The following is a 14201-nucleotide window of genomic DNA, read 5'->3' as shown; positions in this document are numbered from 1 at the left end:
TGCCAGGGTACACAGAATTACCTTCTTCTGCTGCCACTCTGCCACCAGCTATTACGTCAAACAATAGCTATATTGGTTGTAAAACCAAAAACCAAAAAACCATAAAAAAAAAAAAAGGTTTAATTTTTCTGAGGTGCCCGGGTTGAAAACTGTGTTGTCCCAGTTGTGTATTGGACACAATGTGGGCTGCACGACCGCTGTCTGGGACCTCCTGTTGTGTTTATTTACAGCCCTGGTATCACCGCTAGGTACCAGGGCTATTATGTCACGCTGCCTACCTGCTGCCACACTCACACTGCTCCTCCATACCTCCTCCTGCTGCTGCTGCTGCTGTCTGTCTGTGTTTCCCACTGCCAGGGTACACTACACAGATGATTTACCTTCTGCTGCCACTCTGCCACCAGCTATTACGTCAAACAATAGCTGCTCGCCTACTCCTCCATTCCTCCTGCTGCTGTTGCTGTCTGTCTGTCTGTGTTTCCCACTGCCAGGGTACACAGAATTACCTTCTGCTGCCACTCTGCCACCAGCTATTACGTCAAACAATAGCTATATTGGTTGCAAAACCAAAACCAAACAAACCATTAAAAAAAAAAAAAAGGTTTAATTTTTCTGAGGTGCCCGGGTTGAAAACTGTGTTGTCCCAGTTGTGTATTGGACACAATGTGGGCTGCACGACCGCTGTCTGGGACCTCCTGTTGTGTTTATTTACAGCCCTGGTATCACCGCTAGGTACCAGGGCTATTATGTCACGCTGCCTACCTGCTGCCACACTCACACTGCTCCTCCATACCTCCTCCTGCTGCTGCTGCTGCTGTCTGTCTGTGTTTCCCACTGCCAGGGTACACTACACAGATGATTTACCTTCTGCTGCCACTCTGCCACCAGCTATTACGTCAAACAATAGCTGCTCGCCTACTCCTCCATTCCTCCTGCTGCTGTTGCTGTCTGTCTGTCTGTGTTTCCCACTGCCAGGGTACACAGAATTACCTTCTGCTGCCACTCTGCCACCAGCTATTACGTCAAACAATAGCTATATTGGTTGCAAAACCAAAACCAAACAAACCATTAAAAAAAAAAAAAAGGTTTAATTTTTCTGAGGTGCCCGGGTTGAAAACTGTGTTGTCCCAGTTGTGTATTGGACACAATGTGGGCTGCACGACCGCTGTCTGGGACCTCCTGTTGTGTTTATTTACAGCCCTGGTATCACCGCTAGGTACCAGGGCTATTATGTCACGCTGCCTACCTGCTGCCACACTCACACTGCTCCTCCATACCTCCTCCTGCTGCTGCTGCTGCTGTCTGTCTGTGTTTCCCACTGCCAGGGTACACTACACAGATGATTTACCTTCTGCTGCCACTCTGCCACCAGCTATTACGTCAAACAATAGCTGCTCGCCTACTCCTCCATTCCTCCTGCTGCTGTTGCTGTCTGTCTGTGTTTCCCACTGCCAGGGTACACAGAATTACCTTCTGCTGCCACTCTGCCACCAGCTATTACGTCAAACAATAGCTATATTGGTTGCAAAACCAAAACCAAACAAACCATTAAAAAAAAAAAAAGGTTTAATTTTTCTGAGGTGCCCGGGTTGAAAACTGTGTTGTCCCAGTTGTGTATTGGACACAATGTGGGCTGCACGACCGCTGTCTGGGACCTCCTGTTGTGTTTATTTACAGCCCTGGTATCACCGCTAGGTACCAGGGCTATTATGTCACGCTGCCTACCTGCTGCCACACTCACACTGCTCCTCCATACCTCCTCCTGCTGCTGCTGCTGCTGTCTGTCTGTGTTTCCCACTGCCAGGGTACACAGATGATTTACCTTCTGCTGCCACTCTGCCACCAGCTATTACGTCAAACAATAGCTGCTCACATTACTCCTCCATTCCTCCTGCTGCTGTTGCTGTCTGTCTGTGTTTCCCACTGCCAGGGTACACAGAATTACCTTCTGCTGCCACTCTGCCACCAGCTATTACGTCAAACAATAGCTATATTGGTTGCAAAACCAAAACCAAACAAACCATTAAAAAAAAAAAAAAGGTTTAATTTTTCTGAGGTGCCCGGGTTGAAAACTGTGTTGTCCCAGTTGTGTATTGGACACAATGTGGGCTGCACGACCGCTGTCTGGGACCTCCTGTTGTGTTTATTTACAGCCCTGGTATCACCGCTAGGTACCAGGGCTATTATGTCACGGCGAGCTGCCTGCCTCATTGACTGCCTGCTGCCACACACTCATCCTCCTCCTCCTGCTGCTGAATTTACCTCCTGCTGTCTTTGTGTTTCCACTGCCAGGGAGCACATACAATGGCGCTTCCAACATGCGTGCGCCCACCAGCTATTTGTTACGCTCAAAAATAGCTGCATTTCTTTAAAAAAAAATTGAAAAGAGAAATACGTGAAGAAGAAGAAGACGATATTGAAAAAGAAGGAGAAGGAGAAGATGAAGATGAAGAAGAAGATGAAGAAGAAGATGAAGAAGAAGATGAAGAAGAAGAAGAAGAAGATGAAGAAGAAGATGAAGAAGATGAAGAAGAAGAAGAAGAAGATGAAGAAGAAGAAGATGAAGAAGAAGAAGATGAAGAAGAAGAAGAAGAAGATGAAGAAGAAGAAGAAGAAGAAGAAGAAGAAGAAGAAGATGAAGATGAAGATGAAGATGAAGAAGAAGATGAAGATGAAGATGAAGATGAAGATGAAGAAGAAGAAGAAGATGAAGAAGAAGAAGAAGAAGAAGAAGATGATGAAGATGATGAAGAAGAAGAAGAAGAAGAAGATGAAGAAGAAGAAGAAGAAGAAGATGAAGAAGAAGAAGAAGAAGAAGAAGACAATATAGAAGAAGAAGAAGAAGATCTAGAAGAAGAAGATCTAGAAGAAGAAGAAGAAAGATAAAGAAGAAGAAGAACAAGTATATACAGTAACACTACTGAACAAAATTAAGGACACAACTTCTCTTTCCACATTTTTTTTTAAAGGAACATCCCCACATAATCACTTGCTGTTGTTACTTGGAAAAAAAGATGTTTCTTGCATCATTCACCCTCAAAACAAGTGTTGGAAGCTATTTAAGGCCAATTCGAATAGTCAGCTCGAATAGTGAGCTCTAATACCGACTCGAATAGTGAGCTCGAAGTCCGAGGTCGAATCGAATAGTAAAAATTATTCGACTCGAATATTCGACTGACCTCGAATAATTTACTATTCGAATTCGACCAAACTCGAATTTTAAAAAGGGGTATTTGAGCATCACTACTGAAAAGTATCACGTCACAGCTGGGAGCATAGCTGTTGTTTGAAAATCACCTTTAAGGTAGACCTTTAGCAAAAGGCGTTCTGCCCAATATTCTTTAGTGGCTTAGCAATAGGAGATGCAGAGTAAGCGAACACACCAGGACCCCTGGACCAGAGAGTCTCACCAGAGGCCCCTTTTCAACATTTAGCTGTGTTAGCCTTCATTGGTGCTCTGTTGGTAATGATCCCATTACTCCTAGATATGCTTTATATGGTGGTAACCATTAGGAAACTGTTCCTGTCCCCTGCTTACACCTCTCACAACGTGGCTGTCCTTTTCAGGCTTTGGTTGTTTTTTTTTTTTCAATTGGTATGTATAGAGTAGTTGTAAAAATTGCATTAGGATTCATAGCTCATTAGCTACACCACTGAGTAGAGCCCAGTCAAAATGGAGGTATCTATTTGTACTATGTTCCTTTCAGCCTGATTAGCCAGTTTATCTAATTTAAGACAATGTATACTCTCTGAATCGGTCTAATGACAACAAGCAAATGAAGCCATTATCCTCTCCCCAACTTGTACTTCCTCTTCCTTGGCAACAGCGCAGGAAGTGGAATTATGAGAACAATGCTTTTATTCACAGCAAGAACAAGGGACATAATAATGTGGGTTGGTAATGCTGATATATGGCCTACTGATTTATGTCAAAATGCCTTTTTATAAGTGTAGATTCACTTTGAAGCAAACTCTCCAAAGTTTTAGTCATATAATTATTGCCTGTTTATAGTCAATCAGAGGGACTCAGATTCAAAATATAGTTGATATATGCCATTTTGTGAAATGTATTTATACTTTATTCTCACACTGCATTTATTTGAATGCCTCTTCTGTCAGAGAAAACTGATATACTAATATTTTGATAAAAGGTGAAGTAAAAAAATAAAAAATGGTTGCAATACCGCAAATAAGGTCTTACTAAGTTTAGAAAGCTGCCAAGCTGTCACTCACATGTAAAGAGTTGTGAATCGCTCTATGGCTGAACTTAACAAGATTAGGAATAATCACAAGTATGTGACTTGCTTAACTATGTGTGTTAGTATACATTGCCAAGTACATAACAGTGCCAACCTAGCAACGCTGCACAGAAGCACACAGAGGATGTTAGTTGCTCACTTACCTTTCCACACAGGCGTATCCGTTTGGCCTTAGGTTTTGAAGGAGGAGTGGGAGTCTTGGGTGACTTATGTTAGCAAAAACATAGAAAACAAATGGCAGGACTGCATGGTGAGTGACAATGGAATAAAGGTAGCAGAGGAAAGGAAGGGTTAGTATGTGAGTGACATCACAAACACAAAAGCACATATGATAGGCGGAGTGAGATAACATGTAATAATAGCATGCATGAAGATAATGGTGTTTTGCGCCATGAAGGCTGCCTTACCTCCACATCTCCATTGTTATCTTTGGCACAGAATATATTTTTCAGGGCAGTTACTGAGTTATCTGACTCATCTGCAAATAAAGAATGACCCATTATTTTCTATCCCAGCAATACCAAGAAACATGTATATACATATATCTGAAGTACCTGGAGAATATTCAGTCAGAGTGCTCTGAGTACGTTTCAAAGCTGGTTTCAATGGCTTTTTACCCTCTACTGGTTTAAAAGGTGAAAATGTGGATTCCTCTGTGGTAATCTTAAAAAAAAAAAAAAAACACAAAAAAACCTCTTGTTAACATTGAGGTGGACATGTATATAATGAGTAACACCATAACACTGTTGTAAAACACCACTTATAGGATTGACACGTACTGTACATACAGACTATGGCAACATATATGTTTCCCTCACCATCTTTGCACCTAGAAGGAGGGCTCCCAACTTTCAGGTTTATTCACAAAACTAGAACAAAGCGCAGTAACCTATTGCAATCAATCAAATTTTAGCTGACTGGATCATTCTGTTTAGTACTGGTCTGTCTCTATAGGTTGCAATTTCTTCTATGCACATATCAATGAGGTATCACTGGATGTGCCAGAGCTTTATCTGTTCACATATCTGGTGTACATTTAGCAAAATAAATTTTAAGCCAACACCATCCCTTTTTTATCAGCAAAAATGTGTATAAGCAACATAATCACCATACACACGCTAGATTAAAGTCAGCTGAGGCGGCCAATAACGACCGCCTCAGATAATAAACCAGCATTTGTACAGCAGTCCCCAACCGCCAAACAGTCGCATTCTGCCAGGTGGATCAACTCGGCCGAGCGATGGAGGATACCTTTGTCCTCACCACTGGCCCCACCTTCAGCATGATGTCACGTCTGTGCCACTCCGTTGGCTCTGCATTACAACAGAACGTGTAATAAGCTGAACAGCTGACTCCGTGTCTATATAGTCTTGGCTCAGCGATGTCACCCAAGGTAACAGGTCTGATCTCCGTCGGGCGACATCAATGCAGTGTGTGTACGGGCCTTAAGATTTTCAGTTATATGGAACACTTCACGGTCTGTGCTCTGAGAGTGTGGAGATCACACCTGCTCCACTGATATCCCTTTGATGGCTACAGGAATCTTTATGGTGTGTTGCATGGTAAAAAGACATCATGCAGAATTCCCTTTTTTTCACTCTCTTTATGCATAGCCTGCTCTGTGATGTATGTGTCATTGTATTAAAAACTCAGTGTCAGTTTGGCATTGACCAGGACTCATGGTAGGGAGATATCATAACAGCAAGTGGCAACTAGAATGTATCTTGGATCACCAGTAGGTGTTTTTTTTCACTGCGCAGATTGAATTTTGATTGTCCCAGCTGCCACAGACTAAAGAAGTTCAAGCCAGATATATTCAGTATATACACCATTTGGAGCCTGTGGAATGATTTCATCTGTGTTCTAGTGTAGAACACATTAAAATCCACCTGCCTAATCCTGTGACATGTCGAGATATGGATTCAATAAGACCTCGATGGTGCTCTTTAGTAACTAGCCAGACCCTTCAAGTCCTGTAAGTTGCAAAGAAACATCCATAAATTGGACTTGTTCAATTGCTTCTTGTTCAAGGCTAATGCAAAACCCTGAACTTTTTATCCTGTTGCTCAAACCAGTACTAGTCCATATCTGCAGTATAGCAGGGCACCTGAAGAGGTCACTGCAATCATGGAAGGGGTGTACATGGTCTGCAACACACTTTGGGTAGGTTTGGCATGTCAAAGTAACATCTATGAATGCTACAACTAAAGATCTTCCAAAGCATTACACAGCCTCTGCCGGCCTGCCTTCTTTCCATAAAGCTTCCTGCTGCCAGGTCTTCTCCAGATAAACAAAACGCAAGCACTGGCAGTTTACATGATCTAACAGGAAAAGTGATTCATCAGACAAGGACACCATCTTCACTGATCTACGGTCTCAGCACATGTGCACTGACTCATTGGTCTATGCAGCAATACACACAGCCAGCTGTGAGGCACTGTATCAGGGGCGTAACGATAGACTCTGCAAGGGATGCAGCCGCAGGGGGGCCCAGAAGCCGCAGGGGGCCCCGTAAGGGGGGAAATGTTATTTTTCCCTGTCCTGAGATATTGACATGAAATGTTATTTTTCCCTGTCCTGAGATATTGTTCTAATGACTGCATCTGCTCAGCCACTGATAAGGAATCATACAACATTTTTTTAGTATATGTCCTGCCAAAGCGAGGACGAATCATACAAAGTTTTGTAGACAGTCCCTATTCAGTGTGTAGAAGGCTCTTCCGTACAGCGCCAAGCCCGCAACCTCTCTACCCCTCCCCAAGTACTGTGTACTGTAGTGATGCTGGAGAAGTCTGCAGAGTCAGTTCTGCTCCATCAGAGATGGACAGAGTGAGTGTAATAAGCTGAGGCTGGGAGCACATTTGTCTGTCAGTTTTCTGTGTGCGTTTTTCTGCACACCATGGGCTTGATTCACTAAACCGTGATAACTCAAATATTACACCTTATCAAAGATATCACACCTTATGACAAATATCACACCTTATCAGAGTAGCATAGCGAGCACTACGGACTTATGCCTGCTAACTGGCAATGGCACTTGCCCTGAGCCCCTGGGGGTTTGTAGCGCTTGCTATGCTACTCTGATAAGGTGTGTTAACTTTGATAAGGTGTGATATCTTTGATAAGGTGTGATATCTTTGATAAGGTGTGATATTTGATTCATCATGGTTTAGTGAATCAAGCCCCATGTGTGTCTGTATGTGTGAAAAACATGCACATTTTATCACATTAGCTAATGTAATGGATAGAGAAAATGCAGGCAGTGCTTGACTGCTGTCAGTTTTTATCTGCATGGGGAAAACATATTTAAGTGTGCACTAGCCAAATGAAGAACATTGGTTCTCAGTTTACCTGTGCAGAAAGCGAGGTGGGGGGGGGGGGGGGGGGAGTAGGGGGGGGGGCCTCATCTAAAGTTTTTCAGCGGGGCCCAGTGATTTCTAGTTAAGCCCCTGCACTGTATGTTGTTTCACATTGCTGTCATGGTGCATCAATGAACCTTTTGCCTTTCCTGGCTTCCAACACATCAACTTTAAGAACTGACTGTTTACTTGCTGCCCAAAATATCCCACCCCTTGACAGGTGCCATTGCCACAATCAGTGTTATCCACTTTACCTCACTGGTTTTGATGTTGTAACTGATCGTTGAATAACTACTAGTGGACTAGGAAAGTGGACTGTGTGCCTACAAATTCCCTATAGGATCTGCCCCTGATCATCAAAATAACATGAACTATAAGTAGCAGTGAAGCGACAAGGTTTGGTGGTTGTACTTAAAGTGATGCTTGCTGTTCTTGGCTTTAGAAACTTTGCTGGCTTCTGCTGGACCCTTTAGTAGTGTGTTGAAAGGAAGTGGGTGTTCTTCCTCATGACTGTCGCTCCTTTTAGTACATAAAACAAACAGAATGTAGGAAGTTTTACCATAGGGCTATATATAAAATGCTGAATGCTGGTTCCATGTTTCATTCACCAGTATTAACTGGTACAATGGCACTGTGGTATCATCTCTTACAAAAACATTGTCCAAAATATGGATTTGGTCTTATTATAAAATAGTGAAATGTCACATTTTAGATAATTGAATTGGTAGCTTATTACTTCCTATGCAGCGAGATCTGCCCTTTCCCCCCTAAATTCACTGTAAAGTAGCCACACACTTGTCAGATACCGCATTAGCAAGACTACTCTGTAAAATCTGCTGGTCTTGTGAAAGGAAATGTAGCAGCAAATATTGGCGAATCCAAACAGGATGATGGATTTACACAGAGTGTTGTAAGTATGTTGCTAATGTACCTGAAATCGCACAGTGCTCTCTGCTACTTTCATTCCTCCGTTCTCTCCATCCCGCAGCTGCTGTAGGCGACGTTTTCTGCTGAGCTGCGATCGCAACAAAGACACCAGCTGAGAGCAGTCAATGGAGCCCAGCAACACCATGGACTCTGGAGAAAGAGACAATCACTGCATCAATATTTCATTACACTGACTTCCAGTGCAAAGCGCTTCACAATCTTCATATCAATGTGCTGTAAGGGAGGAGCTGTCAGCAATGGCTAAATAAGTGTACTACCAGATAAACCTGTGGTATCAGAAAGGCACATTTAACAACATGCAAATGCACATATGTGTCCAGAAGGAAAACAGAAAAATGTGGATTTCATAGCCTTTGGCCTTTCTTGCTAAACAATAGCCTTTTTGACCTCCCCATGGAAGGGATGATGAGGTCATTTCAGAAGGCGATGAGAGGTGTCAGAGATCAGCCACAAACACTGTACCTGTCAATAGATTTGTGTCACACAAAGGAAAAGAGCAGCAATGCTAACAAGTGCTTGTAGTTGTGTTACATTTTAGTGTTGCTAGTGCTACCATAGGCAAGCTTGAAATGCTCAATGAGAAAATAGTGAACACTGAGAAAAGCTTACTTGGGTTCGAATCTCGGCTCTTCCTGTTCAGAAAGACAGCATTTATTCAGTAAGGAGACCTTGGGCAAGACTCCCTAACACTGCTACTGCCTATGGAGTGTGCTCTAGTGGCTGTAGCTCTGGCACTTTGAGAAGAAAGGCACAATATAAATGGTCTGTGTCGTGTCTTGAATTTACAGGTGGAGATAAACTAAAAATAAGCATTGGACATGTCACAGGTTTTGTGCTGTGGAAAAGGTGCACATTTTCATGTTATAAAGGGACCTGCATATAGTGATTATAACAGTTAAAAAGCTGTGATTAGATAACACACACTTTGCCTTTGCAAACTATACATAGGGCAGTGCACACGCTTGTCTCACCCACACGTCAAAATATTCTGCTGCATAGTTTTTAGTTTTGCACTTCCCTGGACTTGTCTAATTGTCATCTGCCTTCTAGGAATTGTATATATAACAATATCCTAGCAAAAGAAATGCTACTAGTAAACATCACAGAGTCCAAGGACAAATATTTTGCAAGTGCATGCGTCACAGTGTACTGATGAGCTCACTGCTGAAATATACGTGATTAAAGATGGTATTTTTGCAGTATATTGTAATGGAATGCCAACCAACTTATTTCTGCGATAATGTTTATGAACCATCAATAGAGTGGTAGTGGGTTTGCTTGCCCCACCTCTAAGGATACCACAATTTCTGTGTACTAACAAAAAGCATTGGCCTGCAGTCCTTGGTTTGTCGTTCAAGGAGTTTATTTTACACTGGTACCCTGAACAATCGCTAAACAAATCAGCTGACAAATAAACGAGGAAAGTTCCCACCGCTAAATATGTAAGGCTTTCCGGTATGGCAGAAGATCCAACATACTGTACAAACCTCAGATGAACCATTGCGGGTTGCTGGCTCAGAGAAATAGGGGAATCCTAAGAAGGGGGTGAGCAGACCTGCTGCACACAACCACTTTCTCTCTGTTGTTGATTTACACTGTAGCCCATATGCAATTCACTTTTTCTCCTGATTTTTCTCCTAAGTGATATTTTCACACCTTGGCCCATATGCAATTCATTCTTTCACCTGAGTTTTCTTCTAGGAGATAATTTTTCATCTTCAATTTAAAATAACTTGCCAGCACTTTTCAACAAAAAAATACCAAAAAGTAGGTGTAAAAGTACTATCAAAACTGTTTTGAGTATTTTTTTTGCTTTCTGGTGGCTTAAAATGCATTTTTTTTTGCTAAATTTAAAATTATCACCTAGGAGAAAACTTAAGTGAAAAAGTGAATTGCATATGGGCCCTTGTCAATAAAAGGCCTCTTAAGGTGGCCACTAACCATACAATTTGCCGAACGACTGTTTATGAACGATGAATCATATGCATGATTGGAAATGATTGTTTGAGACCACTAATGGACAAAAGTCTCATAACCAATCTGATCAGATTGGCTGGATCTTTTTCATCAATCTGATCGGATTGGGTAGAAAATTTTGTCAGTAAGTGGTCCCAAATGATACTTTCCAATCGTTCATACAAAGAATCGTTCATAAAAGATTGTTGGGCAAATTGTATCGTTAGTGGCCATCTTTAAATCACCAGCAAGAAAGAAAATCCATAAAGCAGTTTTGATAATACTATTCTACCAACTGTTTATTACGGTAAGTAGAAAAATTAAGTCATAGAAGAAAAAGTTAATTGCATATGGGCCTGTGTGGGATTTTCTGGTGCAGTAAAAAAAGAAACAGATACCCATTTACAGTGAGTGCCATAAAAGTTTTTTTGTTAGTAATATTAAACATGTCTTGCCCATGTCAGAACATTATTCTCCTGCTAGAATGAAAACGTAACAATGCAGCAATAATGGGGTGACAGAAGGGCTACATGTGCCCTCCTGTTGTCCAGTCCTAAAGCTGGCCACTAACGGTCCAATTTATAGTGAAAAATCGTTCGAGCGATCAGAAATTCTGATCGGATTGGTTGTAAATAATCTCCATTGGTGGACACAATCGATTATGAACGAGTGATAAAAATGTCGCCTGAATGAAATTTCGTCGAACGAAAATTTGGATTTTCTTGGTGATCGTGATAGATAGGAAGCAATGATTGGTTAGTTGATGGTGTAGTGAACGATTTTTCGTCCGATCAGAATTTCTGATCGCTCGAACGATTTTTCGCTAGAAATTGGACCGTTAGTGGCCAGCTTAAGACTGCTGGGATCTAAAGCTCAGGGATGGGAAGACTGAAACCTATGCTGACTAAGCAGTAAGCAGGCTCTTCTCCACAGGAGCAAAGCAGTTTAGGTTTCATTTACACAATTATTATTTACATTTATATTAAATACAGTTGGTCTTGGCCTGTAGATGAGGATTTGTTACAAGTAGGAAGCACAATCCAGCAGTTGCTTCCACCTCTAAAACAAGGAATGCAACTATTGAACTTGCAGGGGATTCAAGGAACCCCTCTATTAGTTCACACAGTTGTGAAATTCTCTCTGTTGGCATTCTGACCATTTAGGCAGGTGCCAATATATTTGGCCAAATGCCAGTGAAACAAATGTCATATTGTTCTCATAAATGTATACTCTTTAAAGTCCTGCAGAAGATGCCAGCATTATATAAACTCCATTTGACCCTCAATGCCAGAATCTTCAAGCACTGAAAGTGTTGACTTTTGTCATTGGTTTGAAATCAATAGTATAAGAAGATGGCATTAAATGTAATCCTTGTGTGGCCAACATAAGTGCTTGTTCAGACTGATGTTTTCCTGGCAGTCCTGAAGTGCAGTTCTTCAGTAGCTGACAATTGTAAGGCCACTGATGTATTGCCCCTCTGCATTTAAATAGAATAGTTCAAAAACATATTTGGATCATCCGTTGCACAGGCTTTCATCACAAATGACAGTCACAATTCATGAGCACTGCTACGTCACTGCCATATAACATTACATCACCGCTGGACTATTGCACAGGACTCCCAAATAAGGATCTGCAGCTCCCACAGTTACAACAGGATGCAGCATTTTGCAATGGCCCTATAGTAAAGTGATGTGCACTGAAACATGTCCTTGTGTTGGATGTCAGCTAATCTATGCTCCTGTTTATTTCAAAATAATATCTACCACTATTTATACACTGCAATCAGGTTTCTTAAGTTCTTGATCAAACAGGCCAGCTCCATGGATGGAGTTGTTGGACTGGCTGCCATTATCCTGGCTGATCATATGCAATTGCTGCAGCCTTGTCAGGGTGTATCTATCTCTTTCTGCTTGATTTGCAAACAGAAAGCGATAGAATTTAAGGGAAAAGTGTTCCTTTTTTGCATATGCTAAAAAAACACAAATGTAATAACATTGTTTAAAATAGGATAAATAAAAAAGTCAAAAAATGTTCACCAATTAAAATAATTTCAGTATTGTAAATGCATTTTGTGTCCACTGATGTTAATACAACATATTTAGTGGTATATAATGTGATTTTTGTATAATGGCTCACAATGCTTTATTTATCTATGGTAGAAGCAGTAGAGTACTGCACTGTGTTAGCCATCAGTAAAAACAAGAAGTTTTGAATCAGGATGATACCATTTATTGGCTAACTTAACCTAAATCCTCTAACAATAACTCCAGTCATACAGGATTCAATTCTGATGAAGGTGGAATAGCCAAAAGCTTACTTTTATTTTTTAAGTTAGCCAATAAATGGTATCATCTTGATTCAAAACGTATTTATCTTATAAATAGATATACTGATGCTTATTTGGGGATGGCATGTTTAGCCCCCATAATTCAAAACATCTCTGGTATCTCAGACATTGAGAGAAACAGAATAGGTTTAAGTTTGTATCTAGGCATTATATAATATTGTTCTCTGCAGATTAAATTTTACAAAGCGGTCAACAGATTTGTTAATAATAATAAGCACAACTTGAAACACTTCATAATGCGTGGCCAAAATAATGCCTTGTGTATCCTTATCTAAAAAAGAAGGGACACTGTTGTGTTAATACACAAAGCAGTTTAGAGTTATTGTATTTTAATGTAAATATTGTAAAATATGTTCTTGTCATCCAAGATTGAAATATCTTCAGTCATGAAAAGGTTAAATAAAGTGAAGTCTTTCTCTTCACATCCCTCATGACTTTTACAGAAACCGACCTTTTGCATCATCAGAGGCCACAAAGAGGCCATAATTGTCAAGCAGAAGGCAGCTCTAGAATGAAAGCCAGCAAGTGCACCAGAATTAGTATTGGTTGGTCCCGCCCCCCTCCAAGGCCCCATTACAATTTAAGCATAGGGGTACTACAGTATATCTAGAGGTCTAGTAGCCTGATAGTACAAGAAGGCAGTAGTAGATCATGTAATTCTGTCCAGGGTATAGAACATTCATAAAAACTGGAGTTGTCAGGCCTGGATTTCCATCAGGGTTGCCATTAGCATCCCTAAAGCCTAACTGAAATAGCTCACCCGCACTTGTCTACAAGTATAGAGACACACACTATCAATTTTAATAACAGTTTCTTTAATGTAAAATTTATTTGTTGTTATATTGTGTCTATTAAAATATATATGTATCAAATAGTGAGCCCCGAGAGGCTGCTCCATTTACGCATTGGAAAGTCCCATAGTTTCCTCCTCCTCCCCTCCCACACGAGGGTAGATAAAAGACTGCCGTCCCCACCGTCGCATCACCTGACGAAGGCGTGGTTAACGCCGAAACGCGTCGTGACGTCAGATGGCATCCCCGCAACCGGGCTCCGCCCACCGCTTCCAGCTCCCCACCGGTGACATTGGCCCCCGCCACTCTGGCCAAGCGCGGGTGAGAGGAGAGGACTGCCGGCAGGCCTGACAGGCGCATGTACCAACTGATACACTGTGAGTGTAACTTAAAGCGTGTCATTTTTAGTAAAACATTTTTATTGCACTAGAGCTGCGCTCCTGTTTCTTTTGTATTTTTGCACAGACTCAATGGCACCACCCAGTATTTGGACCAGCACTCTTTTAAGCACCCTACCATTAGTGTGTGAAGACAGTGC

General features: G+C 41.5%; 1 protein-coding gene across 4 annotated transcripts in view; it reads right to left on the bottom strand.

Moving 5' to 3' along the window:
- Nucleotides 1-14201, bottom strand: part of CLCN2 (chloride voltage-gated channel 2) — a 270689-nt gene that overhangs the window by 19753 nt on the left and 236735 nt on the right. For 2 of the 4 annotated variants that reach the window (XM_068279353.1, XM_068279354.1), the window contains exons 17-19: nt 8550-8695; nt 4814-4922; nt 4667-4737 (exon numbers count right to left, since the gene is read on the bottom strand). In XM_068279353.1, coding sequence (XP_068135454.1) covers nt 4667-4737; nt 4814-4922; nt 8550-8695 — 326 coding nt within the window. Of the gene's footprint in view, nt 1-4402; nt 4503-4666; nt 4738-4813; nt 4923-8549; nt 8696-14201 lie in introns of those variants that run through there. The other 2 variants (XM_068279352.1, XM_068279355.1) reach the window with 2 other exon arrangements.

This window comes from Hyperolius riggenbachi, chromosome 4 (assembly GCF_040937935.1).
Source record: "Hyperolius riggenbachi isolate aHypRig1 chromosome 4, aHypRig1.pri, whole genome shotgun sequence".
NCBI lineage: Eukaryota > Metazoa > Chordata > Amphibia > Anura > Hyperoliidae > Hyperolius > Hyperolius riggenbachi.
This window is presented reverse-complemented; position numbering and strand designations above follow the sequence as displayed.